General features: G+C 36.9%; 1 protein-coding gene across 4 annotated transcripts in view; it reads right to left on the bottom strand.

Moving 5' to 3' along the window:
• Positions 1-15,798, bottom strand: part of PDLIM5 (PDZ and LIM domain 5) — a 110,465-nt gene that overhangs the window by 45,908 nt on the left and 48,759 nt on the right. For 2 of the 4 annotated variants that reach the window (XM_065736905.1, XM_065736906.1), the window contains exons 4-6: positions 5,498-5,540; positions 4,005-4,420; positions 262-279 (exon numbers count right to left, since the gene is read on the bottom strand). In XM_065736905.1, the coding sequence (XP_065592977.1) occupies positions 262-279; positions 4,005-4,420; positions 5,498-5,540 (477 nt within the window). The remainder of the gene's footprint in view (positions 1-261; positions 280-4,004; positions 4,421-5,497; positions 5,541-15,798) is intronic. The other 2 variants (XM_065736908.1, XM_065736909.1) reach the window with 2 other exon arrangements.

Raw genomic sequence — 15,798 nt, 5'->3', positions numbered from 1 at the left:
CTTCAAGGACCATCTAGGTTAGGGTACTACAAAGAAAAGGGGCAGAACTGTGGCTTTTCACAGCGTTTAAAGGAAGCTTCTGAGTTTGAATATAGCACTGAGTTCTACAAACACCATCTGAACACAGACTCAGTTCTCTCAACAAAATACAGTATGGTAGTTACTCTAAATCAAATATAAAACTTTTCTTTTGTTTCATTACTAGAACATTTGAAACTGCAAAAGACAGTATTATCAAGACATACATATTTAAACATTTACCGTTTGGGTGGGATTTTCCTTGGAGATGACAGAATAACACAGCAAGAAAAAGTTTTCCCAGTGTAAACAGGTAAAAGAGAAAAAAGAAAACAAGAAATAAAGTAAGAAGTTTGAAACAAAAAATGCAGTTTATTATTTTACTGAATTAGTTTTTGGGGAAAGTGTATTGAAAGTGTATAGATAGTCATGCTCTGAAGCACAACAGGAAGTGACTGATGCTTGATACCTTCTCTGAAAGTCAAAGAAATAGGGTAATGATTTTTATCCAGAATATTTCTTCTTGATAACTTACATGTTACTGTATTACCAACCCCTGAACTGTGGACTTTACAAGAACACAGTATTCTGAACCTTACTTTAAGTAACTGATCTAAAGAAAATGTAATGACTGATTTGGAGAAGGTAACAGAAGATTCCTACTATGTATATTATTCCTAATTCTATATTAGTTATTTAAAAGCATTAATCTCTCAGAACTTATGACTGTACATTTATTATTACAAAGTTTACAGGAGATGACTAATGCAAAGTCTCCTAAGAAATAATAATTCTATTTAAATCTAAAAAAACCCCAACCCTTTAAAAGTTACTTCTATTTTTGCTACTACTTACTGCATTTTTAACGTCTGAAGTGTTTTTGATCAAGATAAATGTGAGGAAATGAGAATCTTGTACATTTTTACTTGCCATCAGAAAAAAAATATTAGATCCATTCAGTAGAATGCATTAACAAATACTTAAGCTTAAAGGAATAGTCAACATTTGAATGATAGGAAACCTATCATTCAAAATTACAGCAAAAGATTGAATTTACTGACACACAGTATTAGTGAAGTAAATGTACCTAGCCAGGTTACTAAAAAGGGAAGGGTATAGGAACAAGGACAGTGGCATTCCAGGATGGAGTAAAACAGACTCAAAGAAAATGAAGTAAAGCACAGAACAGTTAATAGTGAGAATCAAGTCTGAAAACTAAAGCAGTCATTAAATATACAGTGTTATATGGAAATGTAATTATTTACATGCTACAATAGCATTACAATTATATTATTGACTGCATTCTAGCAACTATCACAGTGAAGTAAGTCTTTCATATTTGATAATATTGGTATAATAAACAAAATACCCTAATGATTTTACTCCCTTTTCTTTCTTCCTTATTTCTTAATGCTCTACTAGTAATGAGCCACTGAGGCACGAGGTGGTGCCATAGACAAAGGAATATTCAGTGAGATGGACTCAGCCTTGACTCATTCTTGAGGCAAGAGCAGAAAAGACAAGCCAATAAAATCACAATAAGTCATAATTATCATCCCTAAAACATACAAGTGAGAATATTCAGATGCCACTCTTAATTTTGCGTTATGAATTCAACATCTGGCCATTCATTCCATATTCCTCAAATCATTTTCCCTTTTATACTGTATTTCATCATTACCAGTTGTATTACTGACATCAATTAGCTATATATGCATCAAGAATTTATCAGTACACTCAAACACTGCACAAATGTTTTGTGGAATAATAATTAAAAAAAAACTGCAAAGTTTAACACAGTGAAAAGCAATATCACATCACGTCCAATGCAGACAAAATCATTTATTAAACTAAGTAGTTATAAGGAAGCTGAAGCTGTTTTGCAAAAATTTTAAATATAAAACTCTGTAAGAGCTTTATATACTATTGTTTTGTTTGCAAAACAATAATACATGCTGGTTATTCCAACAATGAAAAAGACCATAATTCAACTCCAGTGCTCTTGATACTAACTTTGTCATTGTTGTTATCTGCAAGGGAAAAAAGGTATTTGACTTGTTAATACATTCTCTGCTTCTTGAAATATTACAGGATCTTCCAAATCCAAGTTCTGGTAGTCATATACAGAGTCAAAATTTAAACCATCAAGAGAACCTAAAAAGGAAAAATTTATCCCACCTGAAGTGAAGTCTATGAACATCTTACCTTTTTTTAAAGCAGCAGGCACATTTTCACGTGAGAGTTGGCAAGAAAGTGTACACAAAAGTGTAATTACATGCAGCCTACTAAGGACAAATTGCTCTCCTTTTATGCCAGGAGTAAACAAGGGAAACAGAACTTCCTGACCTATCTTGAAGTGAAGGCAAATACTTTATATGCCAAACATTATTTGAGGAAAGTGAGGAGGGAAAAACAAAAAATTCTGAGTATTAAGCTATGTCTGAAGAATTCTAATCGCTCAGCAGTGCTATATATGAGCAAGATGCAAGTAAATAAGAAGTAAAATGGTATTTATTTCAGATTTTCAATAATTTAAAGCTTTCATCGTTATGTTGTTAAGTGTCAAATTCCACTTTAAATGGGGTTGTGGTTTTACATAGCAAACATATTTCTACAGTAATGCTTAACTAAGTAAAACCAAGTCAGTTGGGTAGATGCAGATGAACACAATCACTTGAGGGTTTCTTTGTTTACTTGTTTTCTACTTTAGGATTGAAAGACCAGTATTTAACTCTTACTTAAATTGAGTTAAAGTCCTAAAACACCGTTTTAGGAAAGATATACAGTTTAGCTGATTTTTGTTCGCTTCTTTTCAGCTGCAAATGTTTTAAAGATTTCCCAAACTAGATAAACAAGGCTGGCAGCAAGACAGGAATTTCCTAACCTACCAGCTATGAAACTCCTCAGTCAGCATTATTCATTCATCTCTAAACACAAGGCAGTGAAATGTATCAATGTGCTCTCAGTCACTCCATCCTGATTGTTAAGTGCTTACTGGATACATCCAGCACTTTCTTCCAGAAAACATAATTTTGTTGCTATTGTTAATCTTTTTCAGTAATAACTACTACTTTTGAATACTCCTTACATACTATCTGGTAAATCAACATTCCTGGAAAGACAAAGATAGTTTGGCAATGTGTATTCAAGAAGTAAGTCCTTTGGATCTCCTACTTTCATCCTATCACAAAGCAGCGTGGATTCCTTCCATCACGCATTAAAGATTGGCCTTGAAGTCATCAAGACAGTGTAGTCATATAAAATCCATATGTGTAGCATTATATACATATTCATATGGAAAATATTTCTGCTGCAATTTTAGGGGAATAGGAGCCTAAATTTTTCTTTCCAGGCAATGATCACTTGAAACTGCGATTTTTTATTTTAGATAATATGCATATTTATTTTACTGTAGAATCCCTCACATATTCAGGCTGAGAGGAGATTGGATGAGACAGGCACCAGGCCTAATCCTTTTTCTTTGAGTAATGGGAAATATTAATCATAAATTTTATGTTTCAAGTTCTTGAGATTGAAGAAAAGAAAACTCAAAAAGCAAGAAGATGGTCATCATGACCATCACCAGTCCTTCTTGCCAGGTGGCTCTGCACCTCCAAGTGCCTGCTGCTTTCAACCTCTGTATTGGGATCCAAAGTAACAGTGAGACACAGGCATCCAAATGAATGCTGGGCTTGTTACACGGTCTGAAAACACATCATGATATACAACCCATTTTGGTGTGGTCTGCTGCAATTTAGGTGTGACACAACAAATGGATGTATTTTCAGTATTAATTAAATCCTCACAGACTCAGCCCTTCAAACCACCCTTTTCTGAAGGCACACTAATTACTCAGTGTTTTCCTCAGAGGTTTGCTTCTGGTAATTAGACAGCACACCCAAGATGTGTTTTACTCGGCACTTGAACAAGCCCAGCTTTTTTCCTGCGAGGAAGAGACCCTCACAGCAAAAAAAAATCCCACCTACCCATTTTGCTGTTTACTGTCACCCTGGTTCTCTCTGAATCCTCGTCGCAGCCCCTCCGCTAGCTCCTGGGTGCCGTCGCCGACATGGCCGCCTGGGGCGGCATTGTGCGTGGCAGGCTGCCGTGGGACATTAACGGCAGGTTTAGCAGTGCTCGGCGCGGGCGGATGCCCATCAGCGTTATGCTTGGCATTAGCATGCAGTCCTGGTGCAGCAAATGGGGCTGGGGTAGGGAGCATGGGTGCTGCCTGGGCTGGGGCGAAGGCAGAGGACGGTGACGGGATGGAGGTGACTTTTGAGGAGGCCACAGCTCCGAACGGCCTCGGGGTCTTATTGTAAGCCACACTGGCCATGGCAGTGACTTTGGGTGCAGCAGCAGAGGCAACGGGCACAGGCTTAACTACTTCTTTAGGTTCTCCCTATGCAAGATAAAAAAAAAAAAAAAGAAACACACAAAACCACACCAAACACATGCACATTCCTCAGCAGGTATTTTCAGTGCTGTTGAAGGAGATAACCTGCCTAGCATAAAACAAAGAGGTATGAGCATCACAGAAACAAGTGAGAGTTCAGTCGAGAAACGTGTGGAAAAAATGAGCCATGCATTTAAGAAAGGGAATGATCTGAACATGCACAGTCAAAGAATCAAAGCCCATGACACTAACTTTTCTCACTGCATCCAAAGCAGACACTACACAAATCAAGGTCAAAACAAACTGAAGCACCGCTTCATCGCAAAACCCAATGGATAATTCACATGGAAAATATTAGTATTTTTAGAAATCCACATTCCACCTCCAAACCAAGTCTGAGATACACATATTCCTCATAACATAGGAGCATGAGCGTGTGTATGAACTCATGGTATACAATGATCTGTCGAAAGGGGCCTGAAGGGAGGAACCAGGAGCTCATTTGCCAGAGCCCATTGCTTTGAGACCAAATTGGCTTTTCACTCTATTGACTACAAGGACAAAGGTTTCTACAGCCAAACTTCAGACCCACTTCTGTCCTTACTTCAGACTCTGGGACCAAGTGCCTCCTGAGTGTTTGGGTCACAAATATGTAACCTAAGATCAACAAAGGTTATAGCTTCCAGATGGGAAAATTGCAAGACCAATACCACCTGACATACTACAGCCACATGAGAAAAGAAAACTGTGGTTATCCCAGGGTCAGGGATGAAAGAGAGCAACAGTTTGTTTTTTTTTTCCTCTCTTTCTATAAATTCATTGCCTTTAGAGCAATGGCAGATGAAAACAGAGTTTCTCTCTTTGGGATATAGAAAAAATTCAGCTTTATCTTTCAAAAAAGTTCTAAAAGTTGGAAGATAACATTTATCTACTTTTTTGTGTGTGTGTATGGATGTTCTTTTGCCAAGTTTCTCAATCTTTTTTGGAGAGAAAAAAAGATGTGGAAATCAAGCATGCTATACTATTTAACAGAGAGCTAACAGCGCTACATGCTAGATTTCTTGGTTGTGATGATGAACATACCTTTGGTACATGAATAAGATCAGGTTTTGTCACAGAAGCCACTCTGGAAGAGAAAAACATACATGTAATTACACAAACAAAGGCTTCAAGGTTTAAGTATTCCTCATTCCCAACTCACCACATCTGCCCACAGATTTATAAATTGTACCATTTTTTTTCCTTTAAGGGAAACAAGAAGTATTCAAGTTATGTATCTGGCAAATACAGGGCAAAAGCAAAACCAAACTAAATGAACTAACTCAGATGCAAAGTTAGAAACCATCATGTACCACCAAGTACTATTTAATCTAGAAATTCATAACATCATATCAAAAGAAAGGAGACATTAGCTGAAATTTGTTTACTGTTTTCCTTCCTCTCATTAGAAAATATACTGTGAAACTCAAAAGCTCTGGTCAGATAAATTGCATTCTGAAGTGCATAACCCTTATCTAGGCTTAAAATGGAAAGCTTCCTTTTTGAACAATCCTTCTAAATGACTTCAGTTAAAAAATACAGCGTGCTACTTTTGGCACCTATTATTCAAAGGTAAGGTTAATGCCATTTGAACTCCACAGCAGATATCAAAAGAATCCCTTCCAAACAATGAATGCATTGAAACAACCACTGGGTGGTGGGAAGCAAAGGAAATTTTGCAACGGAAAGGATGAAGATAAAGAAATGACAAGTAATGAACTGGTAACATAGGATGGTAAAAGCAACTCATTCAATGTATTTTGTTTTCAGATTTGCAAGTACATCTGTGCAAAAATACACAAATATTCTATGATTTCACAAAGCTAATCGAATCAAGTCAAGTTCAACCCACTGAATTTTGTCTGACAATATCACTGCTGATATACCTCAGCCTTCTGTTGCTGTTTTAGTAGAAAAGTGGCTTCCTGTCACATTTCAAAACATTTCTGGCCATTTTTAGTAGCTGCTTAGAATAACAGACACCTTGAATGTCCAAAGAAGAGTTATCACATCCTGCCTATAATCACACAACCATATGACTTCATAAAACCCTTTAACCTCTGTAGGTGCCTACAGAACTGAAGCTGGATTCACATTTCTGAAAGGCGCTCTGCTTCTATGTCAAAAAAAAAATAAAAGGTTTGTTTCTTTGAAGAACAGCAGAAAATACATTTTTATTAAATACATCTACAGTGTAAGATGGATTTGAAGTAGGCATACCTGGTCTGTTCAACTGAAGTCTTTCTCAACTCTTAACAAATGTCTCTTTTCTTTCTTAATAAAATAATATCATCTTCTGCACTTCGCCTTCATCACTTGTGTGTTGCAGCTGACACGCATCATGTCCACATCAACAATAACTCTCAGAGAGGGATTTCCCCACTCTGAGGAAGAGGACTGTTCTCCAGTTTCCCACAGAGTTTTCAGCCTATGAGAATACTGACCTCCAACCCTCCAAAGCACCAGGGTGCATCATTAATCACTCCTAATTGCAGAGTTGTCAATTTATGGCAACAAAAGCAACATTAAAAAAAAAGCCAACACACATGGAACTTTTTTTCTCGTAAGACTAGAGTTAGAAGAAAATAGGCATCTTGTTCTATGTTTCAAGTATGTGTTTGTTAATAAAATTGGAACTTTTTTAATATGGATTAAATTAATCTAACAGGAGTAGTAAGATGTTCACTACTCAGACCAACTCACATATTTCAGAGTTGAGAAGAAAAGTTTCTCCTTGCTAATGCTTGATCCTGCAGTTCTGATCTATAGGAGAAAAGTATCTTTTTCTTGTCCATTTTACAAAAGAATTAAATTCCCATTTGCAGCATGAGTTTGTTCTGTACTCCTCTTAGCACTTAAAAATTTGATCCCTGCTTCTATTCTTCAAAATTCATACATTGAAAAGAAAAAATGCATTAAAAAAAAAAAGAGGCTTGATAGCTATACTGTTCCCAGTGTTCTTTTATTACTGGAGTCAGACAGCACACTACTTTATTTCCCCCAAATATACTTGAAACAAATCTGTGTCCCAGACATACTTCAAACAGTTTAACTTGGCCACGTCAAATTCAGACCACAATCAGACTAAAATCTTCAATTTATCCAGTACTGCATAAAGAAAATGCTCATCCAGCAAACTGAACCACCAGGATCTGAATGTGAAAAATGTACAGTGGTTAGACAAGACATTACAAGAGGAAATGCACAGTTCAAACTGAAGAGCAAAAAAATGTCCAACACATCTATTTAAGAAACTACCTACTTCACAGCTTACATCTTGACTGCTGCCCTTGGAAATAAAAATAAATATTATGAAATCTACAGAGTAAGAAGAAATATTTTAACCGCAGATTCTTGATCATCATCTTAGCTGTTGGCATCTAGCTTCTCACCTGGCAATTTCAGTTCTCATGCTATTTTAATTAAGCAGAGTGTATTAATACCCGATGATATGGGCTTCTAGAATAAGATGACACTCTTGTCTTGGTAATGCCCATTAGGAAAGTAGAACAGCAGGGTATTTTCTGAACGACTTAAAGCTGGCAATTCAGCATGCTAGTTTATGTAAAGTTCTGGTTATGTACAAACAAAGCAGGCATAAAAGCTCAGTAATAAATCCTTATTATAAACAGTGTACACAAAAGACCTTTGCTAATGGTTTTTGGATTGAGTTCCAGGCTGCATTTTTAAGCTTCTTACAAATTATTGTAGACAATTGAAATACAGGCAACATTCATCAGTTAGTGGCAGCTGGGATATTGAAAATGAAAGTGCACAACATTTTTGCATGTACTTCTCCATCAAAGATGTTTGTTCTTCCAATAAAAGGGCTATACTTAGTCTGTGTAAATAGTTCATTTCAACTGGAAAAACATGATCAAATTTACTTATCCAACATCCCTCAAGCTGCTCCTCTCTGATGAATACTTTTGTGACATTTAATGCAATTCAAAACATTCCAACTTCCAGCACAGCCTTATTAGGAAAATGAATTAGTCTGCTCATCACTATTAGTAGCATGCCCAGCAAAAACCATTCATTCTTTAAATTCTCCTTTTATTAATTTGCCTTGCCAAGTATTTCAGGCACTGAAAAGACAATGCAACCAAATCCTTTTATAATTACTAATACCTAGAAACCCCCAAGCAAGGATATGAGCTGTAGAATTTGGTATGTCATCTCTAAAAAAAAAAAATCAGTCATCAACATAAGCATTGTAATCTCTCTGGTGAATGTGAAGGAATTAAATTCAAGGCAAAATAGAATTCTTAAAAGGCCCAGACATCCAGCTGGTAAATCTGATAAACCAAAAGATGCACTTCAGAGTTTCTCTCCTCAATTCCATTAAGGTCCCACCGCTACTACATTCATACAGGTATTGTGTTGTTTATTTTTTTTTAATCTCTGCAATTTAAAGGATTGCTTATAAACTCTAGTTTCAGATATAGTAATGAGAAGTATAAAAACTTTAATATTTTATTTCATTAGTAAAATAAAGTCAAAGCTGGAAGACTTTCAGCAAATTGCATTTGTTGGTCTGAGCTGAAAAATTCTAATAGGAGGAATGAAGAAAGGATAGATTTTTTTCTCCTCTCATTTTAAAAAATGAACTCCTTTTCCCTAGCTGTGCAATCATGACATAGTCCATGGCAACAGATACAACATCCCTGAAAAGTCACCTGCTTGGGTCTTCTTGCTGAAAAGCTCAGCTTTTAATGGCTTTGCCATCGCAGTCTGCAGTTTTGTTTTGTTGAGGTTTTTTGATCTATATATTTCTGTATAGCAGTTAACAGTGCAGAAAGCTGAATGCATTTGGTTTTCATAAATTAGCCAACCCTCATGAAAAAAAGAAAATGACAAGCAGAGAACACTTAACATTATATATAACAAGCTACAAATTTTACTAGGGGTTATCTGAACAAAAACAAAAGCAGATGTAATTTAAAGCACAGGAAAAACAAAAAAAAAAAAAAAAAAAAAAACAATCCAAGTATTTTTCTCTTAGTTCAAAGCCCTCTCCCTATTGCAGACATGATCCAATTCTTACCACCTCCGCACTGCGAGAACAGAAGAGCATATTCAAGCCTGCTTCTTGTTGCAGTACATATAGAATATAGCAATAATGGTTGTCTTGCATTAATAACTTGAGTCATCTGCCAGGAAGTAAAATAACATGCAACCACACTTCCCACAGCTTGTAGGATTGCATACACTGTGCCAGGTGGCACAAGTTGACAAGCTGGCACTTCAGAGACCTTGCTGGGACAAATACTTGCAGCACAGGAACTGCAACCTTGTGCACATCCCCATACGTGGCAACCAAGAGATGGCAAAATTATCATTAAACAGTGCTAGATGAGAGCCAGAAAGCACTGCAGTCATTGTAAAAAGGAGATTACTTTTTTTAAACTTCATTAAGAAACACTGCAATGTTTTCAAACCTATACTTTGGCCATCGTGACTAGTAGCACATCAACAGGCTGCTGTGGGCCAGCAATTTCTCTCTCCTAAGCCATTCTTTTTGTTTTAGCCTAGTATATCGGTTTTCATTTAGCTGAACATGTCAAATTATAACAAATACAGAAGAATGAAGATTGAATGCCTGTATGATTTGTACAAAAACAGTGGCAATTCAGATACCACATATAGTGATATTCTCTTGCCCTATAAAATCAGTCAGTAAATCATGCTTTATTTTTTTTCAAATTTAAATCTTAAAACACAAACTCCAGTGTTTCTACTGAAAAAAGTTTGTTGATACTGTTTGCATCTGAAGTGCCAGAAAAGGAGCTCTTCAGTCAGATAGGTGATTTTTTAAATCATTATTATTTAAAAAAAAAAACAGCTACTCTCTTTAACCATTGAAAGAATTGTCATTTAGAGCTTCAGGCAATCACATTTTTCACTGAGATATATTCAGTACAACATATTGAGAAGACCAGCATTTATTTCTTCATAGATTAGTATGCCAAGATAGTATGTCATCTCTGAAACAGTTCTTTCTTATAAGCTAATGTTCTTAGGCTACATGTAAGTCATTCAACACATATTCTGTTTCCATTAAGTTTAACAGAGGAGAATTAACATAATGCGCATGTTAGCATTTTGCACATATGCATTTTGCATATAATACCTGTATAGCCGCACACTGCGTGCCCTTCTCCCAGCCCTTTAGATGAAGATAAAATGAAGTCAGGTAAAAGAAAGAAAAATTATATCCTTGCTTTACTGCTCATTTGATAGTCAGCCAAGTCAAATGTAGGTCCTTCAAATTTAAATAAGGTTTGGGATTTCATTATTACGTGTTAAAATAAACAGCGCTGACATCTTAGGAGAGGAAGAAATTGCCCTTTGCTTTGGTATTCCTGGCCATAAAGGATCAGTTGTTTTCAAGACCTCCCAAAGGCAACCACTGCTCATAGTCTCATTCCTGTGGTCTGTGGCAACCCTACTGAATGCATTTGGAAAGAAAATTTAAGTACCGTCAGATAATATTTTATTCCATTAAGACAAAGCCAAAACCAAACTATAAGCTAAGGAAAAAATGCTGTGAAATACATCTCACTTACCCTCTGAGTGACAAAGATTTACAAATACTTTTCACTCCCACAAAGGCAGGAGGTTTAGAAACCTGCAGGTAACATGTGGATGACCAGGTGGGTATATCTGTCTGTATCTACCCATGACTCCATGACCAGAACTGAGACGGAAAAAGTTTCCCCTACTACCAACCATAGCTTTGGCATTACATTTGCATACAGCTTAGGGTGCCCAAGTCCTGCCATCTACCTCAGGTGGCAAGAATCCCACCTCGCCATTGCTTTGCTACTCACAAGCAATGGGAGAAATAATGTCTGTAAGACTTGCCTATGCATTCCCTTCAGTGATGGTGATTATTTCTATCCATTACATCTTGTTGAAACTGATTTTATTATTCGGCATTTCTAAAGCTGCCTGGCCAAGTGACATTTTCCACATGACAATTAAGTGCAAATATCAAGATGGAACAAAAAGCCTTCAAGCAACTCTACCTCGGCTTTTAGTTTTCTTACAAAAACTTCATAGATACTAACTCTAACAAGGCAAGCTACCTTTCAAAAATAGCCATCTTAAAAGCATAGGTCCAGACAACTCACAGACTTATAGCTCTTCCTCCAAAGCCCTCAAAAACAAACAAACAAATAAAACAAACAAAAAACGCTGCTTGACTTCATGCTGACTTCAGTTTATCATCAAATCTAGGTTATAATTTAGGAGATTTGACTACAAACTAATGCAGTTTAAACAAGCAGAAATCACCAATAAAGACACGAGACATCCAGGCAGTCCCCAAAACTGGGGACATTCAGCTTCCCATTTCCTGTCCCTCTGCACACTACACCTGAGGTGAGGGGGAGGTGATAGCTGAAGAGAAAATAGCTGAATCCCTACAAACCACTCTGTAGATTTATTGCAGGATTGGTTCAGTAAGTATGCAGCTGTCAAAAGTTAATTTCTCCACCTTGCATCTACCTTCTGTGTTTGCTTTTCTTGGCTTTTATCATTTCCATGTATTGTTCATATGTTAAGTATATTGAAGGTCACTGGTTATGTGGGTTTAACATGTTGAGAAAAGTTGTGTTGTGTTGTGAGAAAACCATTCTGATTGACAGAGCTTTTGATTACTAAAAGCTCAAATGTAAGAGAAGTCTTATAAGAAAACCTCTAAGTATCATATCTACGTTATATGGTATGGAAAGCCTCAGTTTGGCCTTGGCCAATAGCTCAGACCACACCTACCTCCAAGGGAAAGTGATGTCAAAGAACAGCAGCCATAGTGAGGTTGGCAGCAAGAAACTGTCTACTGAAAAAGCTAAGCAAAAACAATCAATAATTTTAAGACGACTACTACTCTTTAACTCCTGTAGTCAACAAACCAAGGAAATAATTATGATGGAAACTACTGCAGTTTAAGTAAAAGGGCATAAAGCACACTGTTATAACTCTTCTGTCATTTGCAGCAACTGTGAAAGAAGAGAAAAATGAACAATCCCAGCTAACTCAGACTGATCCAGCTCAGTAAAGAGTCCTCCCTTCTCACAGCCTAGCTTTAGAAAAATAGATTTTACTGCTCAAAATACTTAGGGGACACCATTCAAAGCACTCACGCAGCATATGAGGCAATTAACTGTTTTTGTGAGCAACTAATCGCTGATGCAAAACACTCGACAGTAACAAAACTTGCAGAGATTTTTCCACAATGCTGAAACCATTAATTCTGCTCTAATGCAAGACAGAAGTAAGCAACTTGTGACAGGCACAATAAATGTTTTTATTACCTCATGGGGTTTTGTGGTTCTCTGCCACAGACATGACTTTCTACTTACAATAGCCCGGAATTTTTCAAAAGCAGTAGGTTTTAGTTTTGTTTGGTTTTTTTTCCTAATGATAAAAAAAAAAAAAAAAAACAACTTTCTGAGGAGTTTGGCTACACTAGAAAAAAATATTTGCATTTTAAATGCACCTTGTAAGTGAATAACAAACTAAAGCAAATGAACTAAAAAACAGATCTGAAGAAATCTTCCTAGTTTCTTTATGTCATACAGTCTTACAGTTCTGCATCACTGCACTACCTTTTATCCCTATTAAAAGAATGTAGCTTGACTGCAGCTACCACTTATCTTTCTATTAAACAGTGCAAGTGATGCCTGCCTAGTTAAACTTTCAGCAGTTGCTCAACAACTTGCACTTATCTCCATTTCAGACCCCTAGAAAAGCACATAGACCTGAAAACCTGCCAGCTTTTCCCCGCATTATCACAAATAATCTCTCTTATACCATTATACTTCCAAGATACTACTGTTATCTTGGAAACAAACACCCCATCTTCAATTTGTTCTCATTACATTTTCTACCAGAATGACGTAGAAAGGCCTACTGATGAGTAAGGGCACTGCAATTTGGATTCTCAACAGCTGAGAGATGGCATGGCACAGGACTGGTTTTATTTAAAGAGTGTCTCATTTTTTTCCTGTGGGCAGATGCTTAGGAACAGTTGATCTAACACCACCAATCAGTTCACATATTTACCTTGGGTTTTTTTTTTCCTAGCTTTTACAACCCGCATTCAACGAAATACAAAAGCTACTATCTGAAATTAAGAAATTAAGCATTTATTTGCTATATCTTAATTGTTAGCACTCTCTCTCTCTTTCCGCCAACTTGAACTATTTTCAGCATATGAAGGACACAGCCCATTTTTAAACCACAAAAGCTTCTTTTAATCCATTTAGAGACAACTGCCTCGTGACAGATCATCACATAGCCTTTCTTTTATAATTAAAGAATGCCTGCAAGTTAGGATCATAAACCTTGCAGGTTGGAGAGATGTGGTTTTCAGAGGAAAATAACAGCTATTGGGCAAATGCTTTATTTGAGAAACAAAAGGGTAAACAAAAAGTAGTAACATTGCTTGTGGCACCTGAACAATGAGCTAATTTACATTTACCAAAGAAAAAAAGTGATGAACAGATCAAGGTAGGCTAGATCTGGGTGTCTTTGGGTCAGGCAAGCTGCCTGTACCATACTAGCTTTTGAGATGTGAAGTACCCATAACAGACAGAACAAAAAGAAATTATTTTTCTCCCACTCTTAGTATTTAGATAACAGGAGCAAGATTAAGTTGATTTTCAAAAGTAGTGAAATACAGGCCGTTAAGTATATCACACAATCAAGATATTCTGTGAAGTACAAACCTTCACATTTTCTCAGAAAAAAATGACAAAGTTCCACTCTCAAATATACTCACATACAATTCAAACTCACGGGTGAGAAGGATCACATTCTAAGAAATGTTTCCATTTTCCAAAATGTAAGCTTTTCCATTTCTCTAGCCTTGGCCAAGAACACAGGAAGCACCACTGTTCACGCATGGCTGCCAAATGACTGCCAAATCCCAAGGCTACTTCAGGTTCTGGGAAGGAAACCAACTGCACTTCGAAACTTTTTGATCAGAAAAATTCTGGACTTGGGTCAAGCAGCCATTATTTAAACCTGCTGTCTTTCTGGCAGTCTCATTAACCTATTGAATTCAATGGACATTTGACTAACACCAGCACTGGAGAATCAAAAGCAGCAGCAAGAAAGCTTTGCCTAACATTTGTAGAGAGACATTGTTTCCTTGACTTTCTGATGCAATGTTATTAACACATGGAATTATTAGAAAGAATGAGGGGGAAATACTGCTTGGTGTCCCAAAGCAGCACAGGTAGTGTGTATTCGTGTTAGTCTTGAGATGCTTGTAATCAGCTTGTTTGCAAATTGGTTACATAGGCAAAATGAGATCTGCGCTACTGCATTCACGTGCAGCACATACAACTTCCAAAACAAAATTTCTCAGGCAGAAGCACAGCCTTCCCTGTATCTCCTGGTTAAAGGCATTGATATTCTTGCTATAAGACTTCTTTCTGTGGAAAAACTTATTGTAGTTGAACCAAAGGTTATTAAAGCTTTCTCCCAAGAACAACTCCAGTGGAAACATGGCAGAGACAAACATGACCAATGTCAATTTTTGAGCAGGCAGTAAATAAGTGTAAGAGCTGTCTGCTCTCAACCTCAGATTCAATTACTAGGAGAGGAGATCTTTGAGTGCCTCTTAGCCTCACACATGTTAAATCCAGTCCAGATGCTGGGTTAAGTTGCTGGTATGTACAACTTAAAGGGTTTTGCTTTTTCAGTTAATTGAATATGGTGACTCTTTCACACAGTCCACAGAGACCAGACTTGCTCTAACCTAACAGACATATTTGGCATAAAACCAGGGAGGAACGATTTTCAAAACCAAAACAAACCAAACAATTCTTCCATATGTATATCTTTTTAATAAATACTTTGCAGAGCTCAGATTATCAATTCCATAGAAAAGGGCACACATGGACACAGACAGCTCATCTTGACAGATCTGAGCACCTTGCCCTTCAATATTATCTTCCACTCCCAGGCAAACTGACTCAATGTTTGGCCTGGCACTTTTAGGCCTCCTGAGCTACAAGCATTCAGGCACAATATACAAACAAAATCAACAAAACTGAAAAAGAGAAGTGCACATATCTGCACAGCAGTACTGTGCATTTTTCAGATATGGCTAAAGCCTGGGAAGAGGTTGTGCTGCAGTATATTGAACAACATACACATAACCACTGGATAAATCTCTGCAAGTCTGCTTTTGCCCAAAACTCCCTTAAAATATAACCAAGGAATGATTTCTTCAAATGAAGACATCCCAAGGAATTCTCTGTATACTTGAGAAAAGCATACCAATACACCCATGAGTGATCTTTGGACCAAACAAATACATGTATTCTGGG

This window comes from Cyrtonyx montezumae, unplaced genomic scaffold, assembly GCF_038088225.1.
Source record: "Cyrtonyx montezumae isolate F1298 unplaced genomic scaffold, pur_monq_1.0 scaffold_2, whole genome shotgun sequence".
Taxonomy (NCBI): Eukaryota; Metazoa; Chordata; class Aves; order Galliformes; family Odontophoridae; genus Cyrtonyx; species Cyrtonyx montezumae.
The sequence above is the reverse complement of the archived record's forward strand: the minus strand, read 5'-3'. Positions and strand labels throughout refer to the sequence as shown.